The sequence below is a fragment of the Notolabrus celidotus genome, chromosome 24 (assembly GCF_009762535.1).
Source record: "Notolabrus celidotus isolate fNotCel1 chromosome 24, fNotCel1.pri, whole genome shotgun sequence".
Lineage (NCBI taxonomy): Eukaryota > Metazoa > Chordata > Actinopteri > Labriformes > Labridae > Notolabrus > Notolabrus celidotus.
In genome coordinates this window covers 6,006,476-6,023,663 of record NC_048295.1, presented here as the reverse complement: position 1 = coordinate 6,023,663, position 17,188 = coordinate 6,006,476, and the positions used below count along the sequence as shown (strand labels likewise).

At 47.9% G+C, this 17,188-nt stretch overlaps 3 protein-coding genes across 3 annotated transcripts; all 3 read right to left on the bottom strand.

Moving 5' to 3' along the window:
• Positions 1-386: 386 nt before the first annotated feature.
• Positions 387-7,896, bottom strand: plcd4a (phospholipase C, delta 4a). The gene is made up of 15 exons (XM_034678105.1): positions 7,780-7,896; positions 7,432-7,590; positions 7,045-7,273; positions 6,755-6,884; positions 6,448-6,679; positions 6,168-6,369; positions 5,741-5,885; positions 4,900-5,052; positions 4,454-4,624; positions 2,459-2,615; positions 2,207-2,323; positions 1,923-2,101; positions 1,720-1,852; positions 1,275-1,424; positions 387-1,186 (listed from the first exon to the last, which is right to left on the bottom strand). The coding sequence occupies exons 1-15, from the start codon at positions 7,802-7,804 to the stop codon at positions 1,095-1,097; spliced, it is 2,274 nt and encodes a 757-aa protein (XP_034533996.1). The 5' UTR covers positions 7,805-7,896; the 3' UTR covers positions 387-1,094.
• A 2,227-nt stretch (positions 7,897-10,123) lies between these two features.
• On the bottom strand, positions 10,124-12,403 carry cnot9 (CCR4-NOT transcription complex subunit 9). The gene is made up of 8 exons (XM_034678106.1): positions 12,214-12,403; positions 11,695-11,874; positions 11,499-11,614; positions 11,317-11,426; positions 11,112-11,221; positions 10,916-11,014; positions 10,745-10,836; positions 10,124-10,638 (listed from the first exon to the last, which is right to left on the bottom strand). Exons 1-8 carry the CDS (start codon positions 12,229-12,231, stop codon positions 10,470-10,472), a joined length of 894 nt encoding a protein of 297 aa, XP_034533997.1. The 5' UTR covers positions 12,232-12,403; the 3' UTR covers positions 10,124-10,469.
• Positions 12,404-12,962: 559 nt separating this feature from the next.
• On the bottom strand, positions 12,963-17,187 carry LOC117808477 (histone-arginine methyltransferase CARM1-like). Its single transcript, XM_034678233.1, has 15 exons — positions 17,086-17,187; positions 16,846-16,954; positions 16,645-16,770; positions 16,434-16,555; positions 16,237-16,341; positions 16,015-16,125; positions 15,393-15,570; positions 15,228-15,318; positions 14,339-14,420; positions 14,082-14,167; positions 13,914-14,003; positions 13,696-13,833; positions 13,523-13,612; positions 13,323-13,386; positions 12,963-13,073 (listed from the first exon to the last, which is right to left on the bottom strand). The coding sequence occupies exons 1-14, from the start codon at positions 17,185-17,187 to the stop codon at positions 13,362-13,364; spliced, it is 1,455 nt and encodes a 484-aa protein (XP_034534124.1). The 3' UTR covers positions 12,963-13,073; positions 13,323-13,361.
• Between the last annotated feature and the right edge of the window lies 1 nt (position 17,188).

The window sequence follows — 17,188 nt, the reverse complement described above, 5'->3', positions numbered from 1 at the left end:
ACTTTTTTGCAGAAATATCCAAGAGCTGTGTCAGATATTTTGCACAGTGTGTGTTATTGAAAGGCGAAGGGTCTGTCTTAGTAGGCAGGTTATAGAGGCTGCTGTGATGTTTCCTGTGTGCAGACATCTTCTCTAAACTCACATGTGTTCAATTCAACCTGCTAAGACTCACTCTCAGGTATTTGTTGCTTAGACTGAGATGCAAACTATCTAAACTCACTACATATCCGTGCACGCTGCATGTGTTCATGAACAGATCAAAACAAAGCGGCTTCCTGACAGTAAAGAGGCGTCTTCAGGGTCTCCAGCAGTATGACTCAGAGTAAAAATCAATCATAAAATCACATGATTTATTTGTTTGATTGACAAATGAATATGAGCTCCTCCACATTAAAAAACAACCTTATAATCACTACAATGGTGTTCATGTATACAAAAATAGACATATCAAAACACATGTACACAAACGGATAATATATACATAACACAAAGGTAACTACTCTCCATTACACTTGAATCCAACTCTGAACTGACTCTACAGTTAGACTGTTTATTAATCATACCAACATTAATGTCAGCGGCAACTTAGTTCATGTTGTCCTGACTGAATCACAGTTTAGAGACAAACCTGATAACTACGGTGACCCTGAGGGTCATCTGCACAAACCGTAGATATTAACACTTGAAATCAGCATTCCTCTTCCTCCTGGTCCCAACACTGCCCCTCTTCAGACTCTCAGACCGCTCACTCTGTGCAGCTCAAAGAAAACTTCAAGTTTTGCTTGTTAAATAAAGTGGAAGCAGAGGATTGTGGGAGTTGAAGTGCTGCTAGTCAAAGAAAATACTCACAGAAACGTAACGTCCTGAACATAATGGTGGCACGTTCTCCTTCACGACAAGTACACAGAACACAGAACACAGAAAATAGAACATGAAGCGTGAGCTCAGAGAACAAGATACACACACGACAACGAACAAACAACATGCATACTGCACAAGACTACACATTTGGCGCTGTCATCATTCACATCATGTGAGATTGATAAATACTATTCTACAGGAGAAGGTCTCTATGTTAGGATCTGTACACAGAGTTACTCCAGCTCTGTGATCCTGATGTGCACAAACAAGGAGGAAGGAGGAATACTGGTTCCATCTCTGGACAGAAGGTGGATGTGACGGTAACCTGAGGAAACAAAACAAACCACACGAGTAAGACGTAACCATCACTGAGCTTATGTGACTTTAAAGTTTGATATGTAGAGAGTGGTTACCTTGCTGCATGCAGCTCAGAGGGAGTGTGTACTGCCCGACAAAGTCATTCTTAGACGTCTTGTCATAGTCCTCCACCACGAAGCGAACCATGGCCAGCTCCGGGGTGTGGATGTTGAAACGCAGAGTGTCGTACCACACGGGGTTAAACCCTGCAGGAGGGAGAAGCAGACCACGTCAGAAACAAGTAAGTCAACCTTCAACGTGAGCTGGACTCAGAGGAGTAACCTCTCTGCAGTCATACTGGTGTTCCTCAGGGCTCTATTCTCTGTCCTCTGCGGTTTTTAATTTACCTTCTCCCTTTTTCGAACGGATGATCCCTCCAGTCTCTGGATGATGTGACGATTATTATGTTCCTTTATGACCTTTAGTAACCTCTGCACTTTGATGAATAAAAATAGCTGTAGTTTTAGTTTGATCTTTCTGTTCGGTGTGTTTTTACTGTACCGTTGTTCTCGATGTATCTGGTCTCCTGCTTGCTCTGGTCTGCAGGAACACCGTGGATCTCCACCCGCACCAGAGGATCCACTATGGAGTCCTCCTTGATGTTGACTTTGGGCAGCTGCTGTCCGCTGATCACCTGAAACACAGACGTGACTGAAACATCTGCACAGATCTGCTCAACATAAACATGTGTGTGCGAGGTGTACCTGCACTGTGAGGACTACAGGTTGGTACTCGTCTTGTTTTTCAGGCGTCTCTGGGTCGAATATTTTCTCCGCTGCCGTCATGAAGGTCGGCTTCAGGACGTAGCCACAGTTGCCGTTCTGACTGAAGAGCCCGTCGTTCAGGTCCATGCCATCCCCCGCCGTCTGGAAGTTTAACGCGACTGAAAGAAAGAGACAGAAACAACATCAGGTTGATGCTGTGGATCCCTGCAGCATCCTTAGTGCAAACAGTGTGAATGTCAAATGTGTCTTTGCGTTGCACTCACCAATTTGGCACCCGGCGTTCCACATCTCCTGAGGGTTGAAGTTTGAGGAGTCTGTTCGGAAGCCGCTGGGATAAATTCTGGTCAGCTGCCGCGAGTTATGGTGCACAAATTCAGCCCCTGAACGGAGATGATGAAGGGTTAAAGGTCATCCTGATACATGATGAAATATGAAACAAGCTCTCTAGTTTCAGCAGCACCTCAATTCTTACTGTACCTGTCATGAGCACACTGGACTGTCAGGACCAGACTCACCTGCCTCTCTCAGGTGCTTGCGGGCCTTGGACTCGGTGAATGAAGTCACCTCGTAGAACTTGGAGTGGATCCGGGAGTGTTTGAAGCTGCTGAAGTGGACGCTTTTACAGTAGACCACACAGTCGGACAGCTCCTTCGAGAGACGCTGCTTCGACTTCTGTGGAGGAGAGGAGACAGAGGACATGAGGAGACACGAGGAGACAGAGGAGACGAGGAGACAGGGGACACGAGGAGACAGAGGAGACCAGCTTTAACCTGGCGATGCCCATCTCGTCACCTCTGGAGGGGTGATAAGTCATCAAACGACACAGAGAGACTTTTTAACACGCCGAAAGTCTTGCTGACTCTGACCCATGGAGGGCTCCGGCCTACTTCAGCCCGGCTGCCATCTTAACACCACCATGTGACGGGGCAAGCCCGTGTTGTGCAGAGGAATCCCGTCATGGCTGGGAGCACTGGGCACACTGAAACCTTCTTTTGAATCAGGTAAGCGATACTCCAGCTCGCTGCCAAGCAGAAGCAGGTGCTCTGCCAGGCGGGGTAACTTCCATGACAGTGGGGATCAGAGGTGTGGCGGTCTCACAACACAACAGAGCGCCTCTGCATGCACGCCTTCCCCGCCACCACATGAAAGCTGATCTGACTCCAGCAGCCGGGCTGCAGAGAGTCTGCGCCTCCACCTGCCCCCGTCCAGCAGACAGCAGGACACCTAAACCTTCAGCAGAGGCACCGCTGGGCTCACATCGCTGCCAGACTGCAGGCCGGCCTCACCTCTGATGACCGTGTTGACAGCAGGCCCAGTGTGCCGTTTCAGCTTCTCCGATGCTTATCAATAATCATGACTCTAAGTGCCCGACGGTCTTCTGCACACCTGGTGACCTGAGCTTGAGGTATGTGCAAGTTCAACAACATACAGGTAACTCTAACAACGTGATTCCCATCAAATACCATCCATCCATCAAATCCTGGACTGGTCCTCATGCCAGCACGTTAAGCAGTCTACAGGATGATTAGCCCTATAACATTTCTCAGCTCTCCCCTGAGAACAGAGAGGTGATATATCATCCCTGCAGAGACCTCTGAGCCTGACCCTCCTGGGACTGTGTCTCTGATCAGATATGTTATGAATCATCTTTAAGTGTCAGAAACAGAGCTCATTGATTTGGTAAATAGAGATTCCTCCTCCTCCTCCTCCTCCTCCTCCTCCTCCTCCTCCTCCTCCTCCTCCTCCTCTTCGTGTCTCTGAGCTGAGTTCACCTCTAAGCGTCAGCAGGCTCAGTGATGAAGCTCTCACAGTGTAAACAGATCAGCTTATCTAACACCCAGTGTCTGCTCCCTGCCCTGCAGTCCTCTGGATTTTTCATGAGGGGTGACAGGAGTTTATACAATCCTTTTCCGCTGGATGGAGAGGTGAACAGATTTGACCTCTCAGAGCGTGACAGGATCACACCTCAGAGAGAAAGTATCAGGGTTCTGTGTGTTCTGGATCGAATCCTGTCTGATGTTGGGCTGTTTGACAAAGTGCGTCTTTAATTACCTTCAGCATGACGGGTACCCTGAAACAGATTCTGAAGGAGTCCCTCAAGCAGATGTGGAGTACTTCAGAGTACTTCAAAACCAATTCCAAGAGTATGTTAAAGCTGATTATAAAGTGTACCTTCAAACAGTGTCTTACACACTAAACAGGGTACTTCAAAACAGACTAAGTATAGTTAAAGTTGGTCAGCAGCTCCCACAGTATCTGAGGTCTCTGTGATCCAGTCTCTAATGAGGCCTGCAGCTCATATTCATTAAATTAATCCAGTAACACGACCTTCATCAAACGGAGTGCTGTATACAGGCTGAGTCTGCTCGTCCCTCCATCACAATCCTCAGAGTCTCATCATCCTCCTGAACCAGAGGACCCTGATGGCGTACCTGGCTCATCAGACTGTGAGTGATCAGCTGTCTGGGTCGTTAAAGTTCATTTCTGTGTTGTCTAGCCATCGGACTCACCTTCAGCCTGCGGCGCATGCTCTCTCTGTGGAGGTTATCGTCATCCATCTCAGCCGCCTCGTCTTCATCGCTGACCTCTCCGGTCAGAGAGTCCTCCGCCGTCGTCCCGTTGAGGCTCTCCTCTAGGCCGCCGATCTTCTTCGCCTTCAGCAGAATCTTCCCCTTCAGGTCCTGAAAGCAGGTCCGACAAAACCTCAAATACACTGCCATGTTTCAGAACATCATAAGCGGTCATAAGAGAGTGAAACTAAGACACACGTAGTGAAGTTAGAGGGGTGTAACTTTCTCCAACATATCAGGGGGAATATTGAAGTGTTGAATAATTCAGCAGCATGCAGACACAGATCGTATGGACGGGGATGGGATGCTTTGAAATTGTTGGGGCAGGATCTCATGGATGTTAGGACAGAGGCCGCTACAGCGTGTCTAAAGTTCAGGTGTCTCACCTCCGGAGACGGCAGCCTGATGGGGGGCTTTCCATCCAGCGTGCATTTCAGCAGTTTGTCACCCAGGATGTGATTGAGGTGTTGGGCCATGACTCTCTGTTGCTCGATGCTGCAGTGGTTCTCGATGGACAGGATGACTGGATACTGTGACACCTGGAGGGAGGGGGCGAGTTAGTAATTCAACACTGTGGAGCATTATCATAGGGGAAAGCTAATACACCTGTTGCATACACCTGAGGGCTGAAAGAGCAGCAGGTGGAGGAGCACGGGGTCACGAGGGAGTAATATTCAGCTGCAGACAGACTCTTTATCAGGCTGCTGGATTGTGTCTCTGATATTGTTGCTCAGTTTTACTCCCTCTCATGAATAAACGATGAGACGCTCGGTTTGTTGATGCAGCATGACAGGACAACAAAAACAAGACATGAGTTCAGAGCCAGAATCCAGGGCTGAGTGATGGTTCCTCCTTTAGACTGCTGGAGTTAAAGAACCAAGGGTGCAAGATCTACTACATTTAACACTTTACAGACTGCAAGACCGGCTAATCCCCTCATGAAGTTGGGTTCAACCTGACCTGAGCTGAATTCGAGTTATCGTAGTGCTTTCTAAAATCAGGTTTTCCTCTCTGCTGACGATGTGATGCTATATCTTGAACTTTCTGGTCTTGAACTGGTTCCAAACATGGACTCTGGACCGAGTGTTTGGTCCCTGCTGGCTGCTTTAAGCTCTCATTGTGACCTGACTTCTTGGGTCAACATAACCAGAGTTGAATGCCCCGCCTTGACCACGATCCCTGCGCTCACCTCATTGGATAAGACTCTTATAAACCTGCTGGTGCTACCTTGAAGGCGTAGTTGCCCACGGCGTTGACCACGTCCTTGAAGAGGATCTTGGAGGTGAAGGTGTGTCCGTGATACACGATGGGCTCTCCGTTGGCTCCGTCCCAGCAGTCCACCTCCACGCAGCGGCAGCCTCGACACAGAGCCCTGAGGAAGGGACAGGAGGGCGAGGTGGAGACAGAGGTTAATGAGTCCTTGTTGGATTAACGTTCCTAAATGTGAAAACCACAGATTAATCACTCAGGATGAATCTCATTATTGATGGAGGATTAATTCATCTCCTCTGAGCGGCTCGTCAGAGCGCAGATGAGGACACATTAGGTAAAGGACTGAGACTTTGAGTAAGATCAGGAGCAAGGTCAGAGGTCAGAGGTCACACCTATTAAATCATCTGTATCTGATATCTGAGGAGGTCTAAGCGTGACCCACCTGATGTATCCCTCCACGCTGCTCTGTCCTCTGAGCTGGTCCTCCATTAGGTAGGTGTTGTGTGAGGAGGAGATGAGGTAATGGCTAAGAGGCTGGCTCATGTCCTGGAAGACGCCGCGCCGCTGTGGGTTGAAGATGGAGCCCTCGGATGAGCCCAGGTACATCAGGAAGCCGTCGAACGTCATGGCTTGAAGCTGCTTGGCTGAAACAGCAGCACAGAGTCAGGATGGAGTCACGTGAAGCTGCAGGGACAATGATGATGGAGGAGTCTGTCCTCTACCTGTTTCAGAAGGCTCGTAGCGCTCAATGAGCCTCATGGCGTGCTGCTGGACGTCGTCCCCTTCCAGCTGCTCGTCTCTCAGGAAGACCTCCAGGTCGCTCTGAGATATTTTTTGGCCGTCCGAGGAGAACTTCTGAAAGAGCGTGAGCACGTCCTCCCGCTGCGTCAGCATCTTGTAGAAGAGTACGAACTCGTCGTCTTCCAGCGTCCCTGACAGAGACTTATCGGCCGTCTGAGGAGGAGACAGAGCTTTAACTTTGACACCTGGAGCTCAAACCATGATCCAGATCAGATTTAGAACCCCTACCGTGAAGAGTCGGTGAGCGTGGTGCTCGTTCATGTCCACGTTCATCATCTTCAGTAGATCTCGGACCTCCTTGAAGTTCATCCGGCCGTCGTTGTTCTTGTCGGCCTTCTTGAACCAGTCGCCGATCCAGCTGAGTTTAGCGCTAAAGAAAACCTGAGTCTGAGATCGATCAGGAGAGACCACATCAGGCCTACAGATCATCTCTGACCGGTCTGATGAGTCCACAAGAGACCACGCTGAACACAAACACTCAAACATTATTAAAGACTGAATGCACAGAGTAAAGATACTGGTCCAGCCTCTCTCGATCCCCCATGTTCTCCAGGCTCTCGATCAGCTTCCTCATGCCCGTGATCCAGGTCTGCGCTTCCTCGGCCGACTCCGCCACCAGGTCCAGGTTCCCCCGGCGTCCGCGAAACACCACCGTGAAGCATCGCTCGGCGGGGAACTCGTCGGCGATGGTGAGCAGGACCTCGGACTGGTGGCCTTCTCGTATCGCCTCCACGTCGGCAACTGAAACTGGAAGAGAGGAAGGAAGAGGAAGAGAGCTGGGTGACATTGCTTGGAAGAAGGCCAACAGAGACTGTGAGAGGATGAAGGGGGTTCAAATTGAAGAACAGGACAAGTTCTTTGTCCACAGAGGCTTTCGACAACATCATGAGGTCATGAGATCTTACATGTGGAGTGAGCGTTCCCAGCCTTCTTAGACTGGTACCAGATGGTGGTGCCGTCATCCTGCAGTTTGAAGTAGCGTTGTTTCTTCCAGGTTCGAGACTTGATCTTCCTCATCACCGTCCCCACCAGCATGGACTGGAGGTTATCGTCCCCCCGGATCCCTGCGCCAGGACAGAGAGCAAGGTTAGAGATACACTCAACAGACATGCAAACTAGGAAGTCATTATTACAGTTTGGAGCTGCACACAAAAAGTTAAATTTGCATCCTCTTCTCTTTTATGATGATATGTAAACGCAGCTCTGCACAGCTCAATGAGAGTCAAAGGTTTTCAGGTGAGTCTGAGACTTACGGAGGCCGCCGCCTGTGGAAGCCATCAGTGTTGATCTCACTCGTCTGCCATCTGAGGAAGGAGAATCATGAGACGTTAAAATCTAAAAATCAGAGTTCACTCTCACACACATGACAGAGTGTCACAGGGAACACACAAACACATCTCTCAGTGGAGGCGACCCTCTGGTATCTGTAGACCTGCTTCCCCCCGTGCAGCTCTGCAGGCTGACTCAGGGTTCAGCTCCACATTCAGCCTCCGGACGCCGCTGCTCTGTTATGTTTCCGCTGTCCTGCATTTTTTGTTCTGTCTGTCTCTAAGCCAACTAATCTCCAGAAATCCCTGCCATCCCCCCACAATGCCTCTCACTGATGACCCGAACTAACTCGGCCTTTATTTGTCTGGAGAGTTCAGAGTTTCAGAGACAACAACAACAACGTCTGATTCTTTCTCAGCACAAAGTGACACTCAGGGTAGAGTCGTTCACACAGCTGAGAGGGTTTGGATTACAAAATATGCAGAGAGACGTCAGTTCAGACGAGACTTTAACACTTCAGACAAAAGATCAGACTTCATGTAGTTCTTTTCAAATAAAAGGACTACAAGAAGGTGCAGAAATCATGAAACTAAAGGTCCAGAACTTCAGAGGACTTTAGTGTTAGAGTGTTTCAGATCTGAATGACCTGAACTCAGTGTGGTGTTTAAAAATGGACGACGTGCCATAAAGAGAAACAAAAACACAACAACATATAAATCACTCAAGTTGACAGAGGTCTGGATTAAAACCTGGATTACAGCTACACTCCAGCTTCCTCCTGTTCGACTCAGAGTGAGAGGAGATGTTCAGATTGAGAATTCAGCTCAGGTGATAAATAAAGGTTTAAAAAGCAGCATCACAAATCAGAGAACAATTCTCCTACAGAGGACTCAGTTGAGGTTTTTCAGGTTCAGGATTAAAAGCAGAACTTCAGATGCAGAGAGGAAATAATGTGGTTCAACTAAAACACAGCAGAGGCATGAGGCAAGAGACGGTCTGAAGCTCCTGTCCTGAGTTAAAGCTTCACTCAAATAAAGTTGAAACAAAGAGCAGAGAAAGTCAAACAGCTGATCTCCGAGACACTCACCTGCTTCAGGATCATCTCTGAGTCCTGGTCCCTGCAGGATCAGACGCTCTCTGGGCTGCTGCTGGTCCTCTGCACGCCTGGCTGCAGAACCACTGAAGACAGAGTCAGCTCAGAGTGACGCTCACCTGGCCCGCCTCCCCCTCTCTCCCCCTCCTCCCTCCATCATCAGGCATCCCTCCTGCTCAGCACTCATTCAGCTGAACTTGGAGACCATAATGATGATGATGATGATGATGACGACAATGATGATGATGATGAATCCTGTTAAATGGAAAATGAAGATTATTTTTTAAAAAGGTCAGAGCTCTCAGTTTAAAGTCAGATTAGTGACTTAATCTGTTTGTTAAAACAAGACTAAAATCTTTTATTTTGAAGGTTTAAAATAATCTCTCCTGAGTCCACACATCTGTCCCATCATGCATTGCATGTCTGCTCCCCGTCTCAGGTTACAAAGACAAGCTCATCAAAGTTTGATCGGGACGGTTTATTTGCAGGACGACAGGACACAAGGACACGAGGACAGAGGTCTCAAGGGCATGAGGACAGAGGATGCAAGGACACAAGGACACAAGGACACAAGGACAGGACATAACAACAGAGAGAGAGAGAGAGAGAGAGAGAGAGAGAGAGAGAGAGAGAGAGAGAGAGACAGCATCAAACCAACACACTGCTCATCAGCTGTACAGTCACACCTGACACACTCACCTGAGACACACACACACACACACACACACACACACACACACACACACACAGGAGTTTGGTGTGTGTGTGTGTTTCCTCTCAGGTTCTGATCATTAATAATCCACAGCAGCAGATCAGTTTACCGCTCAGATTACACACACACACACACACACACACAAACACACAGAGTCAACACTAAATGGAGGGAGTTTTCAAACCTTGAATCTCTTTAAAGCTCCAGTGAGCAGCTCTGTTTGTGTTGATTATGGCGCCCCTGTGGACAAAGCGGAGCTCTGCATCCATTTGAGGGTTTCACCCTGTACAGGTGGAGGTGTTGGTTTCTAACAGGAAGTGCTATCCAGCTGTCTGAACCGCTCACTGACACCGGGCGACAGCCACATTTTAAAATGACGCCTGATTGTACCGCTCTTAAAGAGAAAAAACACATTAGTTTCATTTAAAAGACATATACATTGTATAATCAATGGATTAATGTCACTGTAACAGCTTCACATGTTTCACACATCCTGATTTAAAGAATCAAGACAGACAACCTCTTTCCAAAGAAAACAAACTAAGTCTTTATTTCTTCACAGCAGAAAAGGAAGGAGCAGCAGTGCATCAATCAATAAATCACTCAATTGAGGAAGACAGTCTCAACGCTGTGAGATCATTTGAAGGTTTTGTTTCTGCAGCAGGTTAAAAGGTCTGAGGCTGTTTGTTTGTTTGTTGTGCAACAGTTTATTGATCTGAAATCAGCAGAACACTGCGTCGTCTGTGAATCCTGGAGAGCAGGCGAGACGCCGTCTTTAAAGTCTTTGAAACAATCAGAGAAGTCCATCACTGAAGCTACTCTGTGGTCAGGCAGGTGTGTGCTGGTGCTCCTCACAGAGGAGAGGGGGATCACTGCGTGGGGAGGGGGATGCCCCGCGAGTCTGTCACTTGACCTTCCTGCAGGTTCTTCACCAGCTGGGCCAGCCAGCGCTTGGTGGTGGTGTCGTCCTTGAGCACGGCGGCGAAGGTGATGTCTTTGAGCTGGTCGGGAAGGCACTGACGCAGAGCTTCACGGGCCCTGCACACACACACACACACATTATTATAATGGTGATGTATGATCTTACTGTCTGTGACGATGTGACGCCTCTCATGAGAAGGAGACGCGTCCTCACACAGATTACCTGGAGTTGTCGGACAGGCGCAGGTAGCAGCGGACCACGTGTTTGAGGAGGCGAGCTGATGGCTCTTTTGACAGCTGGAGGACCATTTTACCCTGAAGAAGAAAACCACTGTCATGGTTAGAAGAAAAAGACAAAACTGCGTTCTAACATGAAATGATTCAATAAACTCACGAGGATCATGGCGACGTGAGAGAAGCGCTCGTAGGTCTGACAGATGTAAGCGAGTCCCGTGTCGTCCAGGAGGATCTTCTGCAGGATGAACGTGGCGACCTGAAGCGAAAACATCACGTCATCACGACTACATTTCAAGACAAGGAAGTGAAGTCATGATGTGATGAAGTTTAGACAGTCACGTTTGATGTGATACCGTTTTGGAGAGCTCGCTGCCGGACTCCATGATGCGAAGGCACAAAGGAATGATCTCTGTGGTCAAGAGGAAGTTAATCACTTCCTGTTCGTCTGTTTTCACGAGAGCACCTGCAGGAGGTGGAGAGGGAGACAAGAGACTTAAAACAAAAACATCTCATGTCTCTTTAAGAGATGCTCATCAGGGCTGTGATGCTCTCTCTCACCTATGACTCCGAGGCTGGTGAGGCGCAGGTACTCAAACGGGCGAGTTTTGCTGACAGTGTGTAAGAACGGGTAGAGGAAGAGCGGGATGTGAGCAGCCAGGAACGCTGACCTGTGGAGGGGGAGAGGTTTTAGTGTGTGTGTCAAGAACACTCAGTGTGCGGAGAGGAAGCTGTGCTCGTACCTGGTCTCTGGATGTGACGCCACACACTGCAGCAGAGCGAGGGCATTACACACTCTGTTGGATTGATGAGCGGTCAGTGTGGGGGGGTTGATGGAGGGGTAGATGTTCACGATCTCCTGCAATAGAAACACAGCTGTCACTCATCTGTGATGGATGAAGAAACAAAGCTGGATGTCTTCAACCTGCGGGGTCGTACCTGCAGCAGGGCGGCGATGGTTCCACAGGAGTGCCACAGCATGGGGGCGAGGTCAGGCACAGACTCCCTCTTCTTGCTGAGCTCCAGGAGAGCATTCTCTCTGGTCTCTGGACTCGACAGCTCATTGATCCACTGGTAGATCTTCTCCCGGTCCACCTGAGCCAGCGCTGTGGTCACAGCCTGGAGGAGAGAGGAGAGAGGAGATGGAGCATGAGTACAGCCTGCTCTCCACAGATCACACTCTGCAGCACAGTTACACCACATAAGCTTATTTACTGATGTTTATTGATCAGATCAGATGATTTTACTTTGTCTTGGGGTGAAATAAAGAGGTCTACATTTAAAAACAGACTACAGAAAGAGGAATAAAGTGTATCATACTGTCTAGCTAGAATAAATATGAAGATAAATGTGATCAACATCAACTTAAATGTGATAAACACCATTAAACACTCACTGTCTGTTAGCTCGAGGCTAACTAACAAGCTCATTTCAAAGGGATACGTCGTGTTTACTCACCGCTCCGGTCGCCAGCATCCTTCCACTCAGTCCAGTAAACACTTTCAAACCTTCATTCAGATTTATGAAGTGATAAGAGAAGAAAAAACAGAAATATTCTGCTCCAAAACAGAAGTTAGGCTACATTTATGATACTCTTCCAACTGTCACAACTTCCGCCTTTTCTTCTTCTGTGGTGTTTTTAATGGTGGTTTGCATTCACGGTGTCGCATTCCTGCCACCTAGAGGATCAAAAAGGCAGCTTATTACGCCTCGGTTATTATTTTTAATGTAATTTAGGCTTTTTTTTTTACATTTCAGTTCAGTTTTAGGTAGTTTTTAAAGCTGGGTTGTTTCTCTAGTTTATTGTATAATTTTTTAAGTTTAACGTTAGTCTTATTTAATGTAATATGGGAAACTTAACAAGGCAAAACCTAGTTAAAATTAACATTTTTTTTAAAGAATTGAAGTTTAAAGAATATTATATTAAACAGCATGATGTTTCAGCACATTTAGAGACTAACAAATGTCTCATATTTGAACTACTGAGTCTGAATTAGAAAACAAAGATGTATGGCTTGTTATAGTAGATAAATAATTACACTCCTTGTTTATGTTTATCTTCCTTCATGTTTGAACAGTTTATTATTATTATTATATCTTTATTTAACTTATACAAAATGTGTTATCTTGTGGTGAACAAAGAAATGCTGAAAAAATGAAACAAAAAAAAATTACACAACTCTGCACATCACAAACAATTCATTTATTTCCATTCTGTAATATAAAAAGTATTAAAGTTCATAAAGTGAATACTAAAAGGATGTTTTTATCTTTGGCTCAGAGTCCTGAAGTGAGGAGTTTGACGTCTGATGACTCCTCTGGAGAGAGAAAGACAGACAGTAAAATATTAATATACAATAAGTAAATAATCCTCATTGCATTTAAAAGTTCTTCATTTAAATATCTTTACATCCTGTCCGTGTGAAACCTGAATCATTTCTCAAAGCAAAGGATGAATTCAGTCTATTGGCCCTCTGCTGCCCTCATGTGGCTCTTTCAGGAAGCTGCAGAACACGAGCTGTGCATGTTTGTATTATGTAGTCAGATTGTGTGCGTCACAGTCTCACCTGTGTGTACCCAGGAGGAGAGAGGTCACCTTGAATCCATCAGCAGTGGAACCAGGTCGGTACCCTGCACACAGAGTCACAGCTTCAGTTCTCGGCTCTGTTTGATGCACAGCAGAGAGATGCTTATGAAGAAGGTGAAGGAACGTTAAGAGGTATGGGCTGACCCAGCTTTAATGCATCAGGGAGGAAACATAACTCACCTGAGGAAAGGGTTCTTCAAGTCCAGGATGTTTCCAGATCTGAATCCTGATTGGTCGACTGTGGCTGTGATGTGGATGTCGTAACTCTGCCTGTAATCACAGCAGGAGGGAGATGATGATGTGTTTCACTCACAGGAAGCTTCACTCAGAGTTATCATGAAGCTCAGGCGTACCTGCTGTTAGCGACCATCAGCACCGTCCCTGAGAGAGTCTGTCCCAGCTTAGCAAAGAGCGGCGTCTGCAGCAAACACCGGACCTGAGACCAGCAGGTGGGCGGCTCAGAGGGAGAGGTGGAGAGCCACAGTGTTGACCTAAGAGAGAGAGAGAGAGAGAGGAGGGGATTGTGGTTTCTGCTCAGTAAACAAGGAGGTCACAGGTGTTTGATTCTCACCTGGAGCCCTGGTAGGCCACATCGAACCAGAAGGCGAGCCCATGAATGAGACCGGGCTGCAGCAGAGAGAACACGAAGGGGATCTCAACCCTGTGAGACACACACACACATTTAAATCACACATTACCAACAGGTATCTGTTTTAAATAAACAGATTTTGCATCTCACCTGAGTAATTCCTCCTCTGTAGCTTCCTTGAAGTTGATCCTGTGTTTGATGGATCTGGCCATGAGGATCTGAACATCGAACGAGTCCTGAAGGAGACAGAAGGTTCAAGCTGTTATTTTTATTCCAAAAATTCCAAAAGTAATGTTTATTTACCCACTCATCATGAGCATCTTGGTGGGTCTTTTCTGCCCTGAAAGATGCCTGACATGCAGTACTCAGGGCATGTACTTGAGCAGGATCAGAGTTTGTGTGTGTACCACGATGGGCTGCCTGAAGAACTCGTCCACTGCGGCCCCATGTAGACCGCTCAGGTTCACCCCGAAGAAGTTGGTCTGCTGCCTGAAGAGAAACAAGCAGTTTTAGAGTTAGAGGCTCAGAGCAGACGCTAAATGTCTCTCTGAACACCAGCAGTTTAGACTTCACCTTCATTCCTCAAGGCTGACTGAGCCTGACCTGCACATAGAGGTGGAGCACACACATGCAAACACATGCACACACACACACTGGCTGCATGCACTGTACACTGTGCATAAACAAACAGAGGTTGTTTTGTTTGAACATGGAGAAGAAGAATGCATCCTGCTTTTCATGGAAGAAGAACGATACGTGCATTATAAGATACTTCAAGTTACAATGTGATATTATTCTTTACAGCACATGAAGTTACGCCACACAGTGATCCCAAAACTGCACATCATGACCCCTAGTGGTGACCTGGAGTTACTGCAGGGGGGTGCAACTGGCTAACACATTGGTTCAGATGGAGCAGAGTAGGGTTCATGTTTCAGAACAGACTGCGTCGCCCTCTACCATCAGAGGGTCGTCCGCACATTCAGCATGTGGAAGTTGCAGAGCATTGTTTTTCTGCATGTAAAACCTTCATATCATAATATATTGAGTTAGTTCTGCCCTGATCGCTCTGCAGCAGATCATATCAGAGCAGCTTTGGGTTCCTCTGAGTCAAAACCGGACTGAACCCGAGCGTTTTACACCCGACAGGAAACACGCCTGACTGAGCTCGAGCTGGGGTTGAGTGTGTCTGAGAGAGAGAGAGAGAAAGAAAGGGAGCCAGTGTGTTTGCGTCCTCATGCATGGATTTATGCCTGTGTAAACACGTGTGTGTGTGTGTTTGTGTGTGTGTGAGACCAGAAAGTAGCTCGTGCGTGGTGTTCGAAGTAGAGCTGCTCGTCAGTGAAGGGAGCCAGATGAATATCAGCACAGGAGGGAAACATCAGACCTGCAGGAGGACGTCAGAGCTCTGAGTTCTCCTTCATCAGCATTCAGACGTTCTGATGTTTCTTCTTCTCTTACCGTTAGATTTCAGGTACTTCCTGGCCCGCAGGAAGCTCTGCAGGAACCTGTCACCAAGCAGCATGTATCCCATTGGCTCGCTCATGATGACGTCTACCATCTCAGGACAGATGAACTCCTCCAGAGCCCGATCCAGGACCCTTATCCGCTCAGACAGACTGTTGCTCTGGACCAGGATCTGCACAGGAAACAGGACACAAGCAGTCAGAGATCAGAATTCAGCTGTTTGACTTCTGTGTCTTTTACTGTACCGTACCACACTTATCAACATTTTGGGACGGGGAACCAACAAGTTGAGCAATCATGGCGTCTCTCTGGACTCAGTTCTTGTCTCCAGTAACACAGATGGCTTCAGACGGACCTAACGCACATACATCGTCTCAGCTCTGCTCTGCAGATCCTGCTGAACTCAGCCAGATGTCGCCGCAACCCATTAACTCCCCAGAATGCCACGCTATGCATCTGATGTATGTGCTCTGTGTGTGTGTGTGTGTGTGTGTGTGTTCTGCAGAGAGCATTGCTGTGGTTACTCTTTAGGCTCTATGATGGCCAACACACACACAGAGTTCCTCTAATGGATCCAGTGTTTCAGAGACCAGAACCAGAGAGTGTGAGGACTGACCTGTGAGAACCTGGACATGGGTCTGGACTCCACTGCATACACTCTGCTGGCTCCAGCCTGGACTGCAAAGAAGGAGAGGATGGCAGAACCACAACGCAGATCCAGAACCACCTACAGAGACCAGAGTCCAGAGGAGAGGGAGCAAAGTCAAACCTTGTTATACCTGACCGTCAGTAGATCCTGTTACGAGCTAAGAGAGGACTGAGCTGTCCTTGAAACGACCTTGTCTTTGAAGTCGGCCTCGTTGTCGAGTATGGCTCTGTGGTAGGTGGCGATCCTCGGGTACTCCCGGAGGAGGCTCTGCTGCTGGGACAGACAGCTGTGGAACTACACAAATACACACACACACACAAGCACACACCCGCAGATGATGCTCTCCTGTTACATCTTCATCACCTTAGAGAGGAAGAGTGCTTTACCTGATAGTTCTGTGCAGGTGCATCATGCATCCTCCGTGCATCCTCATGTCCTCCATCCTCTCCTCCCCTCCTCATCTCCTCACCCGTCTCTCTCCTCAGTAACTTCTGGAAATTCTTCAGATCTGGAGAGCAGAAGAAGAAGAAGATGAGGCGTTCATGTGAAAGTCTTCTGAACTCAGAGGTGACGAGCAGTAGAAAGGTGAGGACAAACCTGAGGGTGCTTCAAACCTCAGCAGCAGACTCAGCTCGTCCACGGTGACCACGAGAGACTGACCTCCAACCTGACAGAGCTCGGACTCTGAGGAGACTGAGAACTGATAGACTGACGCTCTGCCGGCTGAAACACAGACAGATCTCAGTGTGACCATGGAGAGAAGATCCAGGGTGTGATAATGTAAATGTGCATGCTCACCATCCTGCACAGTGACCTGCTGACCCTCCGGTCCTGACCTGAGGAGCACAGTGAGCTCCTCCTCTCCTCTCTGTCTGCAGACTCTCACCTGCTGCTCCTCACTCACCTCCTGCAGAGATAGAAACATCAGAACTGAACAACCTGAAACTCTGATCCTGAAGTTTACCTCCTGAAAGTTTAACTTCTGCACATCATAACACTGTTACACAGATCAGGCACTCATAGAGTAGTCTCTGTTACCTCCCCGTGCTCCTCCATGTGCTCCTCTTCTCCCCTCGCCTCCTCCTGCAGAGTGAACACTCTGACGGAGAAGCCCGTCTGCTCCTCTCTCCTCTCCTCCATT